Genomic DNA, 19,747 nt, shown 5'->3' on the forward strand with positions numbered 1-19,747 from the left:
GCTCTGATCTGTCATCTCTGAATCTCTGATCTGCTGTGTGCCTTCGATATGCCTAAGGATTTCCTTTTTCCTTCTATCTGTCCCCTATAGACACCCTTTTCCATAATGAGACACTCATGACTGCACCAAAGCTACTTTGAAAGCAAGAAGTGTAACCAAATACAGCTTTACTCAACATCAGAAAGAGTGGGAGAATACAGCCTATTTTTACTTATAAATTATTCAGAAAGCTAAATAAAAAGTGCAGTCATGAATTCATGGGCTTGATCCTAATTCCTTTGAAGTCAGTGGCAAAACTCCAGCTGCCTTCAACAGTGGAAGGACTGGTGCCCATCTGGCACCAATTTCAGTACCAGAAGAGTCCCTGTTGAAGTTTGTGTAGATTTTACTGACAAACTATTTTTTCATCAAAAAATGAAACTCACTGGAACTTAAGTATTTCCCAGGAACTTGCTTGTTTTGACAAGATGTCCATCAGGAAATTGTTTTGAAGATGATGTTTCTCAGCTAAGACAAGAAATTACCAAAGTCACAGTGGTTTAGGAGTTCAACAGGGTACTTGGACTCCTGTCTGAAAGTCCCTGTGTGGGGGAATGGCCATGGCAGACCTGAAACAACACTAACACTTTCAAAACAGAAAGCCACCAGTTTTCTGGCTGTGCTGAGTATCCTTCACTCTTGTTCTTGTAAACTGGAAAACCTTTGTGACTCCCCTCCTGAGTCCAGGTGTCTGCCTGCACCGTGAGGGAAGAGGCTGGTGCTAGCAGAAGTGTGGGCAGCCTTATCCTGGGCAGTGACCTTGGCTAGGGACCCAGATGAATCAGGAGGCTTTGAGGAGCAGTTCAGATCACGTCCTCATTCCTAACCAAAACCTGGCAGCTGTATGAGCCCTGTGTCATTACAGCCAGTTACTGCAAGGAAAGAAAGCCCTCTGAAGGAGTTTTGTGCTGAATCTAGAAAGCCCTTCACTTGTGAACACTTCCAATGTGAGCCAGCTGTACCTAAAAACTTCAGCACAGGCTAGGAAAGACTGTTTAGATCCTGGAGCAGACCTGTATGGATCACATGTAAACTCTATACAATATCTTAAAAAAGAGTCAAGTTTTGTATTTTTAGAGCTTTCAGGCAACTTTCTACCTCTTTCCTTCCTTAATGTTTCACAAGGCTCCTGGTGCTATCGCTTACTCAAGTGATCAACAATACCCATAAAATTATGAATTAACTGAAAATTGACAAGTTAAATACCACCAACTAAGGGCAAAGGATGTCCTCAGAGTCAATGCATACTTGAAGCCTGGGAGTCTTAAAGCAAATGGCTTCCAAATTATGGTGTGTGGCCCCAAGTAATTATAAATGGGATTGTGAACCAGGAACATCATGCTCATGTTGTTGAAGAGACCCTTCTCTTCCTGACAGCTGCACTGTGCACACATGCTACCAGACATGCCATGGTGCCCTTTTGCTCATACTCTCAGATATGTTCCTGGAAATATAGTTCTTGAAAATGCTGGTTTTGGAATTGAAACCCTGCTGGTTTCAGGGTTGTGGGAAAGAAGCAAGAATACCACATCATTTTTTTAAGGAAAACACTTGCTTCCAGCTTAATGCGACATAAGGAGGAAAGAAAAAACCATCTATTTGCTGAAGTCCTATATAAATTTGATAAGAAAAGTGTTCTGGTGGGTAATGAGAAAAAGACCTACACCATCACCTCACACCATCAATGTTGCCTGAAGAAAGCATGAAGTTGGATAAATCTTTGGAGATCTTGGAAGCTCTTTGAATTGCAGCACAAGGAGCCCGTGGGAAAGCCAAAGTAATTTTTCAAGTAATACAAGGCTTTGCCTACACTGAACAAGGAAGGAGTCTTTTTAGCAGTGATTTACAACTTTGTGTAGGATAAGAAATCTTGTGCAATCAGGGAAAATTAAGTTTTATGTGCTGCAACTGAAGATTACCTGTGGGGAATCGCATACAAATAAATGCACTGTACTCTCTATCTCTGATAAAGCAGAAATGAAGAATGAAAGCAAATGCCAAGAAAAAGTTTTGGTTCAATTGCTTGTAAAAGGAACCAAGGTATACACAATTCAAGCAGATATTAGCACTAAAGGGTTGTGATAAACAGCCTTTGCCCTGTGTGTACTATATTTAAAGACTTTTTGCTACATAGTGTTCTGGCTTCTGCTTCCCAAATACAAGACAGAAAAGGAATGCTGGATGTGGTAGAGGGCACTTGCAATAGTGTGACATCCCATGGGGCTGTAGAGTGAGATTCTGTGTGCATGGAGCTCCTGCTACAGCTGGCTGTAAAGCAGGGCTGCTGGCTCCTGCACCAGCCCCGGGGTCACACTGCATGTTTCTCTGGAAGCAGCCAACGGATGTCAGCCGTCTGTCACAAAACTGCTGCGTCTTTGGAGAGATGCATCCAGCCTTTGGGTTTGCTGTTTGCCAGTTGGGGTGACAGTATGAGTCAGGACAGATTGTGCTGCTGTTTCACCAAACTATGGGATGACTCCCTAGAGGGAGAGTTCTGAGATTTTCTCTGAAATGAGAGATGAATTATATGTGTTTGAAAAGGGCAGCTGCACCAGGATACACGAATCGTTTACGTGACAGGGAGACTGGTCTTCTTAACTGCACACAGATGAAAAAAAAAGGAATTGTGCTGAGGGAGACATGACTTAACAGCCTGAGTTTGTGTCTCCTGTGGTAATTACAGTGCAAACTCTGCTTTGAACTGCCTGCACATTTAAAGTACCTTCTTCCCACATAGATGTGCTGATGCCTGGTACAGCAGCATGGCTCTTTTTCCTCAGCGGGAACATTAATTTGCATCCTTTTTTGTTCTATGCAGTGACCAGTTATTTTAAAATGATTTTTACATAGCCCTGTCTCACCTTGGAGACCTCTATACTTTTGTCATACTGCTAAAAAGCAGACAATGGATTGGGATGGCATTATGGGGCAGGGGACGTTGCACATGGCATATTGCGCACTGCACAACAGGCGCATCTCATTTTTTTTGGAAGCCTGACCAGTAATTGAAAGCCAGTCTGTAAGATATGAAAATAAGTTTTCTGTGTTATATGATGATGCATTGGGTTCACAACCTTCTCCCCTCACCTTGTGGGTGAAAAGTCTGACAAGGGTGAACTGTGATAAATTCCCTGAACTCTGCAAATTCTTGACTGAAAATGGCAGCACTAGACCTCACACTAATGGCATGACTCACTGCCCCTCACATCAAACAACCATTTATAGACCTCTTTGGAGAATCAGAGATGTTAAAGTATGATTGGGGGCAAGGTTGAGTCCAGAGTGGGAGGTCTCTTCATTGACTTGACAACAGCTGCAGTCAAAAGTACATTGAACTCTCTGGGTATCAAACTAGAAATGTAACTTGTTCAACCCTTTGAGTTTAATTTCTGGTTTAGGGTAAAGGATGCATACCCAGTGCAGTGGAATCATGCAGTGAAGCAGCTAGTGCCTTTGCCTCTTGTACACTCATCTGGAGCTGTATCAGTGTTCTGGTTTCTGTCCAAGCCTGCTCTGCCACAGGTGTCACTGCTAGATAAGAGGTGTGCAATTTCTGCAGCCCCAATGATCTTGGAGCAGATCATTTAGGATGCTCAGCCATATGTGTCACATTACTGCAATAAAGTACGGTGATTGCCAGCATTAGTCACTTTTATGACATCCATATGCAAATGTTGTTTATGCTAGTATGCTACAAGTGGAAGGAATTTGGAAAACCACTGCTCTAGGCCGTGCTGTTTGAGCTCTGAGATGGCAAAAGCAATGGGCTAGCAAAAAATCTGCACAGTAGGAAATCTTTCTGAAACTGCAGAACACTGAGTTTTTTTTTCCTATTTGTGGAATTACTCAAGCTCAAATATTTTCCTAACGCATTCCTTTCTGAAAACAGCCTACCCTGCATTGCACCTATGTTCCATAGGCAGAGACACAAGTTGTCTTAAGGAAACTGAAATTTTGCAAACTGTGACCACACTGTGTGATGCAGTCACACAGAGACATTTATTCATACTTATTTTTGTCATTAAATGCTGAAAAGCTCCTATCACACATCAGAATTCCATGGTGAGAAGCATTATGTAAACACAGAGCAATATGACAGCTCTTGGCCCAAAGTACAATTTAGGATGGGGACAAGAGACAATGCATAGTTATAGACAAAATATACAATGCAACAGTCATATCAGCAAGATAGACAGAGGATTTTACACAACATACATCTTTTCTAGCCATCACAGCCAAAAGCAATTTTAGAGAAGAATCGGGAGGAGCAATTCTGATGCAGATGTTTGAAGCATTCATCACAACAGTGAAGAACAGAGCACTGTGGAAGAAAACTGTGATTAAAAAAAACTGACAAAGTGATTGTCATCACTGGCATCCAGTAATAAATAAAAGACAACAGGCAGAGAGTAATGAGTAAGCAAAGGGTTGCAAGTAAGGGTGAGTTTTATGGGTTGTAGAGGACAGAAAAAGACTCGAGAAAAAGAAAGGAGTAGCAGCTGATGACCACATCAGACTGTCAAGAATGAGGCACATCTGCATTTGCTAAGGCTGCAAAAAGGATGTAGCCATAATCAGGGTATGACCTGATGGAGTTTGATCTTTGCAAATGCTCAGCAATCAGGTTGGACAAAGACTGGTAGAACTTCTAGCCACATGAATGAATGAAACCACTCAGGAGGATGTGATTCCCACTAGCAATGTCTTTATTACTTGCCACGAAAGTTCAAAGAACAATGTTCCCTCTTTAACCAGTGGCCAAAGAGAAAGTAACACGCTTAACTGTGTACTGTGCACTGCACTGAAAACTCAGGAATGTGCTTAGTGAGAGTTCCTGTGGGCAAAGGCAGACCTGTGTGTCACTGGAATGGTGTGAAGCTGCCTTTACTTTGACCTTAAACTCAGCCCTCAGGAGTGCTTTTGTGCCTTCAAGGATCCCCACAGGACAAAACCCTGTGCTTGAGAAGCAGTAACCCCTAAGCAGTAGCTGGCCAGGGTTAAACCATGACAGCTCCCTAGGTGCTTTAGGGAAGAGAAGCTCAGTGCCAGTACCAAGAGCTCTCAGATCTCATTTGACCTGGGAGATTTCCAGGAATTCAGTATTAATCATCTCTATAGCTCTTCTTGCATTCCCCTAATTCATATATTGAGGGATAATAAAATCTTGAATCCACCAAATCAATATAACACATATCTCTTTCCTAAGCCATGCACCTAAGGAAGTGAAAGGCTTTGGCTGGGAATAGGCAAATCTAAGCACTAGACTGGAGCAAGGAGGGAAGATGCTGAGGAAATTATTTCTCAAAGGTTAGAGTCATAGTCCTTCTTCCTGGGCTAGGAAAAGAAAAAGGATATAAGAGGAAGTCATTACTATAAATTCCTTACTATGCTGTTGAGGCTGAAGCAGATCAGAGAAAAGGGATCAAGGAGCTGACCATCAGGGAGTGCTCTCCCTCCTTCTGCATGGTTGCTTTCTTCTTGAGAAACAGAGCTGCCTCTTCCCTCAGTGCCATCCCTTTAGCCATGTGGTAAGAGAAGAATACTTCCAGCATGAGTCTATCACTCATAGACTGAATGCTCTGGTACCTCTCCTGCCCTGTCCCAAGGTTTCCAGAAAAATTCTATTACAGAAAGCTCTCTCATGAAATTTCCTGTCAATTTGATTCAATTGTGTCTAAACAGATCGGAAGACTTCAAAGTCAGATTTAGAGCAGGACACTCCCTCCAGCCTCACTTAAGCAAAACCTAATATTATTAACCTGGTTTATGGAGTAACTAGTATACTTTTTCATAAAACTATAATTTAATAAAATAATTAGATAAGTCAAGGGACAAACAGGAGGTGGAAGAAGTTGCTTGCACCAAGTTCCACATTCCTCACCTCACCATTTTTTGCCTGATGGCTTACAGCACAGTGCAATGGCAGCAATCACTGCAGGATAGCTGTGGGTGGGAGTTGCTGCCCTCATAGATATGTTTTCCTGCAGTGTGAGGTACCACACTTCCCATTTTCCTCCTTTCCCATGGCCTCCTTTCCCATCTTCCCTCTTTCTGCCCTACATCAGCATGGATGTTCATGTGACTATGCAGTGAAAGTAACAGATATGACTAGAAACTAAAACAACTCCAACTTAAATAGCTTTCAACAGGATGACTTCCCTGATTCATCTCAGCATGCAGATGTATCTGGTAATCCTGGAACATGGAGGGCAAAAGGAAAGAATTGTCACACATGAGTTAAAAGCAGGACAATCCCTTTGGCAGCAGCCCTTGCTTTTGTCAGATTAAAATAATGCCAGTATTACACTCAAAAATGATGCAGCAGGAGATAAAATAAACAATGGCTGGTCTACTTTGTAAAGGAATAAAGTAAGCAAAACCAATGCAATTTCTTCTACAGGATAGACTAAACACAAAGGGGTCAGCCTTCAAGAATTCTGTGTGTTCTAGAGAAAATCTGGAAAATATAGAGAATCCCAAATTAATTCCAACTATCTTCCCCTGTTTCTGATTTTTGTTTTTAATTTGCATATTCTTCCTCTAGTCTTTTTAATTTGATTTTTTCAATGTTCAGCTCTAACACCTAACAAAATGTCAGAGGATTTCAGAGTTCAACATCTGGTTTTGGCACAGCTAATGACATTTTTAGGCAAAAGACCAACTTCATCTGTTATTTTTATTATTTGAAGCATGCGTTCAGCATACACACACACTCACAGATCTTTTTGTTCCTAGAATAAAAGCAGTTTGACCGTTCCAGCATGTGTGACAATAAGAAGTAAAGAAAGATGTAAAACTGATTCATTACTACATTCTATCAGGAAAATGTTCTTCTTGAAACTACTCTTCTTTAAAAGTTCAAGAGGTCAAGTTCAGACACATTTGTGACTATTTACCATGATAGAATATAAATATAAACATAAAAACACTGAATGGTTTGGGTAAGAAAGGACCTTAAACATGATCCAGTTCCAGCCCCCCTGTCACAGGAGAGGTGTTCCAGCCTTCTGATCAACTTTGTGGCCCTTCTCTGGACTTCTTCTGACAGGTTCACATCTTCCTTATGTTTGGGACCCCAGAGCTGGATGCAGCACTGCAGGTGGGGTCTCATGAGAGCAGAGCAGAGGCGAGGAATCATCTTCCTTGCCCCACTGGACACACTGCTTTGGATGCAGCCGAGGATGTGTCTGGATTTCTGGGCTATGATTGTGCACTGCTGAGCGATGTTGAGCTTCTCATCCACCAGCACCTCTAAGACTTTCTTTTAAGGGCTGCTCTCAGTCCATTCTTCATGAAATCTGTTCCTGTGATTGGGATTGCCCTGACTCAGGTGCAGGACCTTGGAGCTTGGCCTTGTTGAACTTCGTGAGCTTTGCATGGTCCCACCTCTCAGGCCTGTCCAGGTCCCTCTGGATGCCATCCTTTCCCTCCAGCGTGTTGACCACACCACAGAGCTTGGTGTCATCAGCAAACATACAGAGGGTGAACTTGATCCCACTCTCCATGTCACCAACATTTTAAACAGCACTGGTCCCAGTACTGACCCCTAAGGAATGCCACTCATCACTGCTCTCCACTTCAACATGCTGACTGTCACTCTTTGAATGTAACCACCCAGACCATTCCTTATCCACTGAGTGGTTCATCTGTCAAACCCATGTCTCCATCATACTTATGCAACATGCTATCTTCTGAAAACAAAGGTCAGAGGGGGCTCTAACAGGCACTTCTTGGTAATTCCTTTTTGGTATCACTCTCATCAGCTGTCCCTCCTGTCCCTCTGATGGAGAGCATCTTACCCACCACTGACACAACAAAGAATAATGTGTGCTTCCACCTCTGCCAGGTCCTTTCATATTCTGGGATTTTAATACAGGACCCACTTTTCTTCATCACTCCCAGCATCAGGGTTGTGGCAGACACATGGAAATATTTTGTTCTTTGCTCATGGGGCTGTGGCCACTAGAAAAGGGGCAGAGAAGGCAGCCAGTTTGCCAGGGGCATCTCCCAAAACCCTCCTACTGACCCTCTATGTCTATATTTGGATTTAAGATCCCCACTCAGAGTTTTAAGGCATTAGGAAAGCTCCCCAAGAAGGGAGCTAATTCCCCAAGAAGGAAGCTAATTAAGATGTGCAACATGCACTAACAAGGACACTAGGAAAAAAGATGAAGAATGCTGGCGTGAGAAATAATGAAATCCTCTAGGATTTTATGTTTAATTAACTTCTAGACATTGTATCTGTTGACATATACCTTCTTAATATACATTTATACATTAGCTCTAGGTAAGTGAGACTGAAATATACTTTCTTTTCAAAAGGAAAAGGATCCCAGGAAGTCATCAGTGCTGAAACAATCCTTAGAAGCTGTCAAAGGTGATCACTGTCTGGAAAATACAAAAGATCTCTTCAGTACCTTCTCTAGAGAGCATGGACTACTGATGATAGGCTCTAGACCCCACTCAGAGCCCTGGAACAGTGGATATGCTCAATTGGGAATGCTAATTTCTAGTGCTTGGAAACCTGCACCATTGCAGGAGTTTGTCCACCATGGTTGTGTGCTGTGAGGCTTCTGAGCACTGCTGCCAAGTCCAACACATTTGTTGCACAGGCAGAAGTTATTTCTAAGACATGTGCTATCTATTTACTTTTTCCTTCAGAGATCATCACTAGTGATTGTTTTGTAACACAAGCAGCCCTGCAACCGTAACAGAAGAACAAAAGCTTTGAGGCAGAAGTGAAAACTCGATATAGAAAAAGAGACAGAATTGCATCCAGGATCAGAAAACATATCTAAAAGCACAAGCCTGGTTCAGGTGATCTGGAGGTGAAGGGAAGGGCTGATGTGCTGAGAGCACAGGGAAGTGGCAGCAGATGCAAAATGCAGTAGGCCAAACCCCAGTCCATTTGCACCAGGCAGGATGCAAACAGGATTTTGTAGAGAAGTGCCAGAAGTCCTTCCAGTGGATTGTGGCTATAGACAAAAGTCTTGTTATCAGATCAGCTTAGATACCTAAGGAGCCTAATTTTTGGTATCTAGGAAGCAGCATTGCAAAAATGCCCTGTACAGATATGGAATTGATATATATGACTCTGAAAGACTCAGGAAATGAGCTTATTTGCAAAGGTTGTGTGCTTGAGTTGGTTGTGCTGGAAACCTTTTTTTTTTTTGCTATAAATTGCTCCAGAGAGTTATTTTTACAAAATACAGTCTAGGAAATTCAGATGTTACTCATAATTAGGAGGGGTGGGTGGGAAAGATATTTTTGGATATGACAGCTGACAAATTTCTGGTTTAATGCGCCCTGGAACAATAAGAGGTGATAACAACTTGGATCTGGTTTTGATGAATAGGAATATTGGTCATAACATATAAATCCAAATAATTTTGAGATCATTCAAATGAAAGTAGGCAAGAGTAAAATCAAGAGAAAACCTGTAACTAAAACTGTCGGTTCTCAAAAGGCAAATTTTCACAACCTACAGCTGTGTCTAAATTTACATGCTGGCTCTCACCATGGCTCACACAGATCTCATAATTGTCTGGGCTGGAGGATGACTCAAATATGACAGTACTCCTACCTATTTCTGTATGCAGGCTTCCCCTCCGTGGCACCCACCTGAGATGAACTTCAGTGTAAATGTGGTGTTCCCTGACAAAGAAACCAGAAAGCAGCCCTGCTTTGACTTGTCCAGACACAGCCTGAGGGGACTGAGTGACACGGAAAGCTCTACAGAGCTGAGGTGCTCAGCTAGTCCAGGGCAAACCTGACATTTAAGTCAAAAGGTGACACTGCAACTCAGTTTTGTATCCTGAAGATGGAGGAAAGTGTTAGAGAATCTGTGCGAATGATCACTTTATGAAGGGTGCTAGAATTCAAGAGAACTTAAAAGAAACCAGTCAAATTTAAAGAAAACAAATTTTCTGCCAAATGTCACGCTAATTTACATTTTACATAGGAAATTAAATCAAAGAGCACAAGGTTCTTTATTTATAGAGGCAAAAGGGAACATAAGAAATCAAGCTGTTATGCAGAAAAATGGGCCACAGATTAAAAATAATGTGTATATACATAAATAATATATACATAATATACAAATACATATTTATATATTGTAATATGTTGTATATTTAATCTTTTTCTCACCTCTGACAGCTAATACTCTTAGTTTTTCTGACTAACATAATCTTTATTTGAACTTCTATAGATTATTTTACTTTATATGCATGTAAGAGTACTTTAAATCAATGAGCTTTATTCATGGATTGACATGAAAATATAGGTCTTTCTTGCAGCCTACAACACAATTCTGCATGTTTTAGTTTGAATGTGAAACATGAGAACTGTACTTTGTACTCCATTAACATAGAAATCTGACACCAAGAAGTATCTTAGTAATCTTAGTGTTGGTATCTTAATATTCTATACGGGATGAAAACAAGTGGGACCAACTTTTTAGAAGCTATGAAGATGCAGGAATGAAATTCTTAAAACAATATATGCACAAAACGTAAAATGCATATGAAAATGAATACCAATAAAGCTTTTTAACAGAAATTGGTTGAACATCTCTTAGCGCTTGCATTATTGTCAGCTTTACAAGGTTCTTATTCCATTTTTATCTGACATACAAAAGGAGAGAGAACAGAAAAAATCAATTGTGATGTTAATGGGTATAATTCTTAACTCATTAGTGTTACACCTACTTACTACTGGGATGAATTTGCTCCTCTGAGATTTAGTAAGTCAGCTTTTCTAAAATCATCTACACTAGTTTCCATCTACCCACCTTTCAAAAGATTCCATTTTTATTCACATTAAATAATACTTGCAAGGCTAAAATGAACCATTTTGACAGTCCTTAAAAATAGAGATTGCACATTCTTTTTGAAAAGGGCACCAAACAAATGTTAGTATTAAATGAACATCTAATGCTTCAGGTTTTTTGGAAGGCTTTAATAAAAGATACTCAGAAAGATTCAGAGTGTGCTGCCACCAAGACCACACAAAAATAAATGATGGGTCAGACATCAAGGTTGAATTAATTATGAGAGTCCCATAGGGATCCATCTGTCCTGCAGCTGAAAGAAGAAACCAAACAGACTGAGGAGCAGAAAAAAAACCCCCATAGATAAGAAGTGGACAGGGCAACAATTATTTGTTGAAAATGGTCAGAATAGCTATTAGAGCTAGAAATACACATGCAGACACATCTGAGTTTTCAATAATGTAACTATGATGACTGCCACTGGGGACACCAGCATAGTGAGAAATGGCTCATGGGAATCTGCCTAGAGAGAAAAAAAGGACAAAATCTGTCATCCAGACTGAAAGGGTAAACCTTTCAGTTTAGGGTAAATCTGCATTCATTTGCAGCTAACTAAAGGCTACTCTTAGCAAAGTACATGGTTACACAGCTAAGGACCTTCTTCTGCTGGGAAGATGGGTTTCTGTGACACTGCTGGACAGCCTCAGCTGGGATCCTGGTTAATGTGCTTGGGCTCACCTGTATGGTTAAACTGTTTTAGGATGACTGCTAGATCCTGCAGTACAGCACAAAACTTAAATGGATAGTCTGCTCTGCAAAGATAATTTTGGAATGAAAAATCATTGTTCTCTTTAAGAAATGCATTTGCTTTTGGATTTTATTTTCACTTCTGCTTGAACTCTTTTAAAAAACCGACTTGCAAGAATTATTTTCCCTGGGGAGTCTTCTGGACCTATGCTGCAGGGCATTGAATCCATTGGCTCTGCCCATTCTCCTCCTCCCTCTTTCTCCCAGACCTCCTTTCTACATTTTTTTTTTCTTTTTGACTGTGAAAAACAGGAGAAGATCCTCATTACCCTGCTTCACTGCTCTGTAAAAAGAATTTTAAAGCTCCTAATATTACTTAATCACAGCTTTCAGTGCTCCTGCTGCCATAAAACATTATAACAATGGGTTGGCACTTCATCAATTGTAATTTGCTGATATTACAGTCACAGTAGCGCCCAACATAATTGCCGTGCTCTACCACTGACTCATAAGGCTTCTTGGTCTTGGTCAATCTTCTTTGCTCTGGGGTTGCAGGCAGAAATTTTGCTCTAACAGCTCAGATTTTTGAATTTCCAGTTCCTGCCCATCCGAGCAGGATGCCTCCCTCCAAATACTCAGCACACCATTGCCCTCAAATTTCATTCCCACTTACTTAAATCTATTAGGACACACTTTATTCTTCATTATTCTAAATTTTGCACATAGCAGCAGAACACAACTTTCAATCAGAGATAATAACATATATTAAGAAAGAAGGATCTAGCTTGAAGACAGTAAAATAAAAGAAATTTTGTCAGGGCTTTGAATTCCTTAGAGGTCCAAAACACCTCATAGCAAGAATATGACTTCAAACCATACAGATTATTAACAAGATGTTTATTTCAGGACAGAAGGTACATTGAGGATCAATTTCATTATGTTGTGGGGTTTTTTCTGTAGACAAATGAAAACATAGATTATCAGCCCAAATGACTCCTACTGAAGATGAAGGACAGCAACAAAGTAGGAAGAAACAATAGTCCCAACTCTCGGTGACGGAACATATTGTTTGTGACTCATGCTGTCAAAGTAATCATTGTGAGCTGTGAATATTGCTCCTTATCCACTTGTAGCTGCTCTGAGGTTGGGACAGAGGTGATACAACAGAGGAAGGAAAAAGCCTCTCTGCAGACATGCAAGCACCCTTGTTAAACACTTGTAAGGAATAAAGAATAAGATCCATGCCACATTGCACTCATATGGCTGTACAGACAACCAAACATGATTCTGAGATAGAGACTTTAAAACACTGCAGGGGCAAGGTATATTTTGATGTCTGTTGGTTTATTTGTGCCTCCTTCTGCCACCATGGTCTGGCTCTAAAGGCTGTGTTTCTGGGCTTCCTTTACAGAAGTGGTGATCCCTGTGAGGAATCTGCTAACCACCCCTCCCCAGCACCCACTGCAAAATCTTTGTAAGCCCCTGCAAAAGCCTTTTGTGCACGCACCTGTGTGAAGGGTATGGCAGCACATTGCCAGAACAAAGTGCTGCCACAGGGGGCCACAACAAGGATTATATGCAGTCTGTAGCCCTGGCATGCTAAACCCTAAGGTCCTCAAAGTGACTGGCTTGTTTTCCAGAGCTCTGGCTTGCATAACAAGGGTAAGAGCTCTTGTCTGGGCGTGGGAGCAACTGGGGACATCAGAGCCTGCCAAGCTGGAATTCACTCTGTCCAGAGTGCAGGGCTTAGGATACCATGTGAAATCCCACACACTTCAGCCAATCAACTGACACAAATAGAAGGCTACTGTGAGAATTAAACTTTGCTTATTCTACACATTTTGCCAAGATTTTGAAAACCACTTAATGGACTTAGACAGACTTGAGGAGTGTTTTTAGATTCAAGTACTACTTGTTTAATGGATTTATTTTATAAATATCAGCACTGAGATTTTCAAAACTTCTTTGGGACTTGACCTGCTGATTCCTTTTAATTTTTAATGCAAAGTAACATCTAAAGCTGGCAACAGAAACACAATTGTATAACTTGAATACTTGCATAAGCTCATCTCATATTCAGAACAAGGCCTTCATCCACTATGTGGATGAAATAGGTGTCCAGTATTGTAGCCTGGAGGATCACTTCCCTTTGGTTTTACAAACCACTGCACAAATATTATAGCCATGGCACCCAAGTATCTCATTTGAATAGGCCTTTAGAGCCTCCAGATTTCAAATTTATACAGATAAAATGCATGTGTGTGTATACACATGAATATACACATAAGTGTGTACAACTGTACTTTAGCTACTGTGTGTGTGTGTGTCTGGTATGAATGTATATGCATGCAGACCTTCCTCCATGTGTGCTTGGCCCCTGCTGCTGGCTACCTGGCTGTTTGCATTCTCTTTACAATCTGCAAGCATCACTGTTCTGACCCTGCACAGCGCTACCTCCTGCTCCTCCATGGCCACCCAGGATGTGCTAGTGCTTGGAGAACTTCAGCAAGTCTTCAGCAAGACTTCCCTACAGGCTGTTCTTCTGAGGTTATGAGCCCTTCACCCTTCAAGAGCAGTAATTATGGAGAACAGATACCTAGGAGTGGGAGAAGGATCAGAATGCTGCACAGTGTGTAGGCAGTGCCAGCCTGCAGATGAAACTAGAGCTGGGGAAAGGTGGTGAGGTGCAATGGTGGCTGGCTGTGCAGAGGTCCCCAGTTCACTCCTTCTGCAGCAAAATTCAGGACAGACAGCCTGCAGATGAAACTAGAGCTGGGGAAAGGTGGTGAGGTGCAATGGTGGCTCCTTCTGCAGCAAAATTCAGGACAGTAACATTGCACTTTCCCAGGACAAGAAAAAGAAGGGGAAAAGGATGAAATCTGGGAGAAACCCAGCTTTCTCATTTAATCACAACAAACTGAACATGTCTCACACATTCAGAATAGAAGAAAACTAGTCATTAACTTATGTGAGGCAGCTGGTTTCCCAATAACAGCTCCTACACATTCTGGTGCTAATATTATTGTTCTTGTCAACTGTGGGAATGCAATGTATATTAATGATGGTTTATTCCAAATTGGTCATTGTCGGAGTTAATAATTAGGTAGTCAGGCACTAATTATCTCTATTTTGTCTCCAATCACTAACTAAGAAAACTGGAGAAGTAATTTCAGAGGCAGGCACCAGAGCCACACACAGCAAAGCAGGCTCTGCTGTGGGCACAAGAGATTCTTCACTACAAAGAGGTACCAGACAATTGTCTGGAAGCAGAGTTAGGGAGATGCTGCTCTGAGCAGAGTGGCAGCACCTCACAAAAATACACATGCACGTGGTGCCCATCTGCTCTTTGCACCCCTGGTTCACTCATGAGGGAGGAAGCAGCACCTCACAAAAATACACATGCACGTGGTGCCCATCTGCTTCATGAGGGAGGAAAGCTCCTTGAGGACACTGCCTGGCACCTGGACAAAGAGCTGCACCAGCAGGACCACCACTGCTGGCTGCAGCCCTGGGCCCAGGCAACCTCTGCCTGGAAGGGCACCACCAGCAGGAGGAGGGCAGCAGTGGGAAGAGGTGGAACCACAGGTGTGCACAGAGGAAGTGAAGTCTCAGCATTTACTCTGAAATAAGAATCCTGTGGGAATTACAACAGGAAAGAGCTCAGGATAAAGATGGGTCTGGAACACATGGAATGAGAGCCCTTGGACACATGGGTGGGAGTGCCTGAGCCCCTGCTGAGGCAGAGGACACCCTCAGTACCACTCTGAAGGTCTGTGCATTTAGATCACTGCTGAACCTGCACTGCTTCTCTCCACTGTCCCAGAACTTACATCTCTCCTCAGATGTGTGCAAGGTATCCCAACTACAATTCTCCTCCTCTGTTTCCCCTATGCACTTTGGACATTATACCAAAGGGGAAGCCTTTAGAAGGAGTTCATGGAGCATACTTTGCTGACCACTTCGAATTGGATGTACCCCCCTAGTGCCTTAGCAGACAGCAACCAAAACAATTCCCTTTTCAGTAACTCTGTTTTACTTTATCCTTCTCATATAAGAATATTTGAGGTTATCCTTCCCTTGTAGGCGCAAAACCCCCACAAGTTTTCATGACCAGCATCCACCACCATGTGTTATAAACTTACCTCAACATAGAGGATAGGGAAAATGCCAATCTTGTCACCCAGCATTCCTTCTGCCCAGTTGTCATCCACCCTCCTGATGACTGTCAAAATTTCATCCTAAAATCAGAGATACGCAAAAGACATAATCAAATATTTTCAGTAGAAAGATGCCAATTTTTGGTTACCCACAAGATAGCTTAGAGAGTGAGTACACAGAGGAGGTCATTAGCCAGGTAAAAGTGTTTCCTGAATCCTGGGCTAGCAGCATCCCTGGCCCAGCATCTTATCCCAGGCATCCCACTCAAAGTGCACTGAAGCACCCTGCAGACAGAGCAGCTCATGCTGGCTGTCAGCAGCTCCAAGGGTCTGGGCACAGCAGGTGGGAACAGGTAACTCCTGGCTTCATTAGGGGGAGAGAAGAATGTCTGACCCAAGAGGTCACCTACAAATCACAGGTGAAACCTCCTTAGCATGGAGTTGCCCCTGTGCATCCAAGGGTCTGCTGTGATGCTGGTCTGCTCTGGAACACAATTCAAAGGGAAGCACCAGTACAGCACAGGTAGTCCTGGAAACACTTCCAACAAGGAATAGTACAAGGTGCTCAGCAACAAGCCTACACAGCTAGCACACTGAATGTCAGTTTTTCTTTAAAAAAACAAATCATAAGGTAAAACTGCAAAGCAGATAAAAAGCCAAAGATAGCATGTCAAAAAGCCAAATTGCATTCACCTGTTGGATCAGCTTCAGTTTGGACACAAGTTCATTTCCTAAAACCAATGGTATTTTGATATTATATTTAATCTAGGGGACTTTATAAAAAATTCAGCAGATAATGAGCTTCTTTGTGATTATAAAACAAGAGATAAAGCAAAGTACAAACAAGATTGATATTGCTCAAATTTTCACTTGAGCACACCCAGAACGTACAACTCATTAGGAAAGCTCAAGTGACTAGACCAAAACCCTGACCTTTCCCAGTCTGAACTACTCAGTTTGTCAATGGATTTCTGCCACCATCCCTGTCTTCTGGGGTCATCATACTAAACCCAGGCTTAAACCAGCACTGCTTTCTACAACAGCTGTGGAAGGCAACTCTCTCAACGGGGCTCTGCTTGGATGCTCAGATCTCCTATGAGAAAAGGAAGGAGTGGGCTGAGAGAAGCTGGGAAGTCAGCTTTGTTCCCTCATGACATCCAATCTTCCTCTGCTCCTATGCAGGAATTTACTAAAAAGAAGAAAATCTCTTCCTCCAGAAAGCTGAGACGGAGTTCCCTGCCAATCTCACTTTATTTCCACTACTCACTCTGTGAAAATAAGAGCTATGTATGGTCCACCACGCTCCATGTAACAAGATACTGATGCCAAAGGGCAGCTGTTTTTTTGCAGATACTTCTCACATAGAAAAAACTCCCACAAATTCCTGATCCAGGATGTTCAGACCATGGATTTGCCTTGATAGAAAAATGACCGAACAGAGATGTGATGTGATGTACTTAGTAGTTTTTGAACATGTGCATTTTGAATACGTGCACTCTGAAATAGTTTAAATGTTTCCTTTGCATTATTCATCTGAATGATCCATTAGGGGAAAGCTCATAGAAACGGCTACAAGCTGAGTCCTTCAGCTATTTATTACAGCTGGAAGGATGCAAAAAGAATTTGTGCATTTAATTTCCTGAAGAAACAGATAGCGTTCCCTTCCAAAGCCCTGTCTGCACAGACCATTTTTGATCTGTTTAAACAACTGACAGTAATGCATCTCTGCAAAGCTTCCACACACTCTTACAAAAGACCGATTAGCATAAATTTAGAATCTAGGTAAAGGGTGTAAACGAGGAAAAGAAACAACTACATCACTTCAGGGACCTGCTATGAGCATTCCTACTTTTTATATTTGCTCATCTATTTCCCTAAAAGAGTTTTTTAAAAACACGGAATGTGATGTAGTCTACACTTCATGCACATATATAATCTTATGTGTGTGTAAGTGCATACACATGGGTATGAATAGAATCATAGATTGTTCAGGTTACAAAGGACCTCTAAGATCATCGAGTCCAACCGTTAACCCAGCACTGCATATAAATGTATATATATTTGCAACTATTTACACATGTAAGAAATTAAGGGGAAAAAATTAAACTGTAAAACCCCAGAAGCTTTTGACCAGATTTTGCTAGAGGCACTATGCAATCCCATCTCTGGAGCAGGCTGTACAGACACCTGGCAGGAAAGGTTTTTCCTGTGTTGACTTTGCTCAAGGATAGGGTGGGGAATGGCTGCCTTTTGAAGATCCCTTTCCACTTTACCTTCCGTGGATGTATGAAATCTGGAAGCATTTCCATACGCGTTCATCTCAGCCAAGTCTGGCTGCTGAATATGGTCCTATATGAGAAATGCATCCTGAGATATGCTGACATTCCAAATTAGTATCTTTGTGAGAGAGCAAAGTGCAAATTCTTGAGAATTCCATTACATAATTAGTTTTTAGAAGGGTGTTGAAAATCTTCAGAATTACAGCAAATCCCAAAAAAATATTTTGAATTTTTTTTTTTTATTACTAGAAAGTTGCTTTGAATTTACAGCCAACAACATCATTCTATACAGTGAACTGGTGAAAGCTTCAGAATGAACTATTTTAGAACCTTATATTAGTTGGATAGCCGTGCTACTTATAAATTCCTAGAAAGGTTCCCAAAAGGATCATGAATAGCAAAACGCCACAGATCTCTTGGCATACCACTTCACTATTTCACATTGACTAAATTGATTTCCAGGCAGCATAAAGGAATTCAAGCCTCAAATCTCATTTCAAAAGCCAATGGTATCCACTGTAGTTTGGACAAAGATATGTCGTGCTCCTTTCATGCCTGTTGCTAGACCCTTTAATTATTTGCTCTCTCCTTCTTGCTTGAGTTTCTCTCTATTCATCAGGGCTGGATCAGCCTTGTGACAGACATGTGGGACCTGCAGTTCCAGTTTATAATCATTATCAGAAAAGAAGTCAAAGATAAATCACTTAAAAAGCTATCTGATTGACAGAGAAATGAATCCTTTTGCTGAGAAAACAGCACAAAATTGTGTCCAATAACAGTCATGATTCACAGCCTGATTTTTATTCTAGTCATTAATGGCCATTAACGAAGCAATACGGAGCAGCTGTGCCTGCTATTCTGCAGAGATAACTACTCCATCTAGAGCACTGGGGAGACCGCAGCGATGGCAGGATGGCACCACGTGGTGCTTGGTGAGTCCAGCAGCAGTGCTGCCAGCTGGCACCAGAATCCCTGTCACCAGCTATTGCTGGGATGGTCCCTCTGTGAACAGCAAATGCTGCTGGAACTGAGTGCTAAGGGGCTGCTCCACAGCCCGGAACAAGTATTGGATGTGATGGTCCTGGGATTGGCATGGCTCTTGTAAGGCACCACTGTGGGCTGGGAATGAAAGTGTTGGAAAGTGAGGGAAGCAGCTGATGTTATTAAAAATGTGAAGAGCAATGAAGCGTGGTGAACAGTTGATGCTACCTTGACAGGTTTGAGACTCATCGGCCGGCATCGCTCAGCCTTCTGACAGCCATGTGAAGACGCATGCAGAGGGTGGTCAAACACCAAAACAAACGTGTGGGCTGAAACTGGACTCACTGTAAGTCTGCAGCAGCTACACAGACAGCCATGTAACTACTTCAGATTTGCACTGCTACACCTGGGAGCAGAATCCTCTTGCAGTGTTCACAGCCCAGAGAAAGATAGATTATTTTTAAAACAGAGACAGCAGGATCCCATGTCCATACTGTGGTACCACGTTAGGAGAGATTAGAAAGCTGAGCCATTAAGTATATCCCAAGAGCATGCAATTAGGCTCTGTAGGACACAGCATGATCCCAACCACACTAGAGAACATCAGGAGTAAAACTTCTGAAACTACTGGCATTAAATTGGTGCACAGTTGACACAAGGCTGGAACCAGCTGTTACAGAGAAAAAAATAACTGCCTGGTTTGGCTAATCACTGCCAAAGACTGAGGGAAAACACATTAAATAGGAAATCTGGGTAAGTTCTATCATCTTACA

The 19,747-nt window shown here is 41.9% G+C and overlaps 1 protein-coding gene across 1 annotated transcript in view; it reads right to left on the minus strand.

The window, feature by feature from the left end:
- The window catches only part of SH3RF3 (SH3 domain containing ring finger 3), a 120,237-nt gene that overhangs the window by 70,312 nt on the left and 30,178 nt on the right, over positions 1 to 19,747 (minus strand). The window contains exon 3 of the mRNA XM_039714497.1: positions 15,700 to 15,795. Within this exon, the coding sequence (XP_039570431.1) occupies positions 15,700 to 15,795 (96 nt within the window). The remainder of the gene's footprint in view (positions 1 to 15,699; positions 15,796 to 19,747) is intronic.

The sequence above is a fragment of the Passer montanus genome, unplaced genomic scaffold (genome assembly GCF_014805655.1).
Source record: "Passer montanus isolate IOZ18808 unplaced genomic scaffold, ASM1480565v1 scaffold3, whole genome shotgun sequence".
In the NCBI taxonomy this organism is placed as follows: domain Eukaryota; kingdom Metazoa; phylum Chordata; class Aves; order Passeriformes; family Passeridae; genus Passer; species Passer montanus.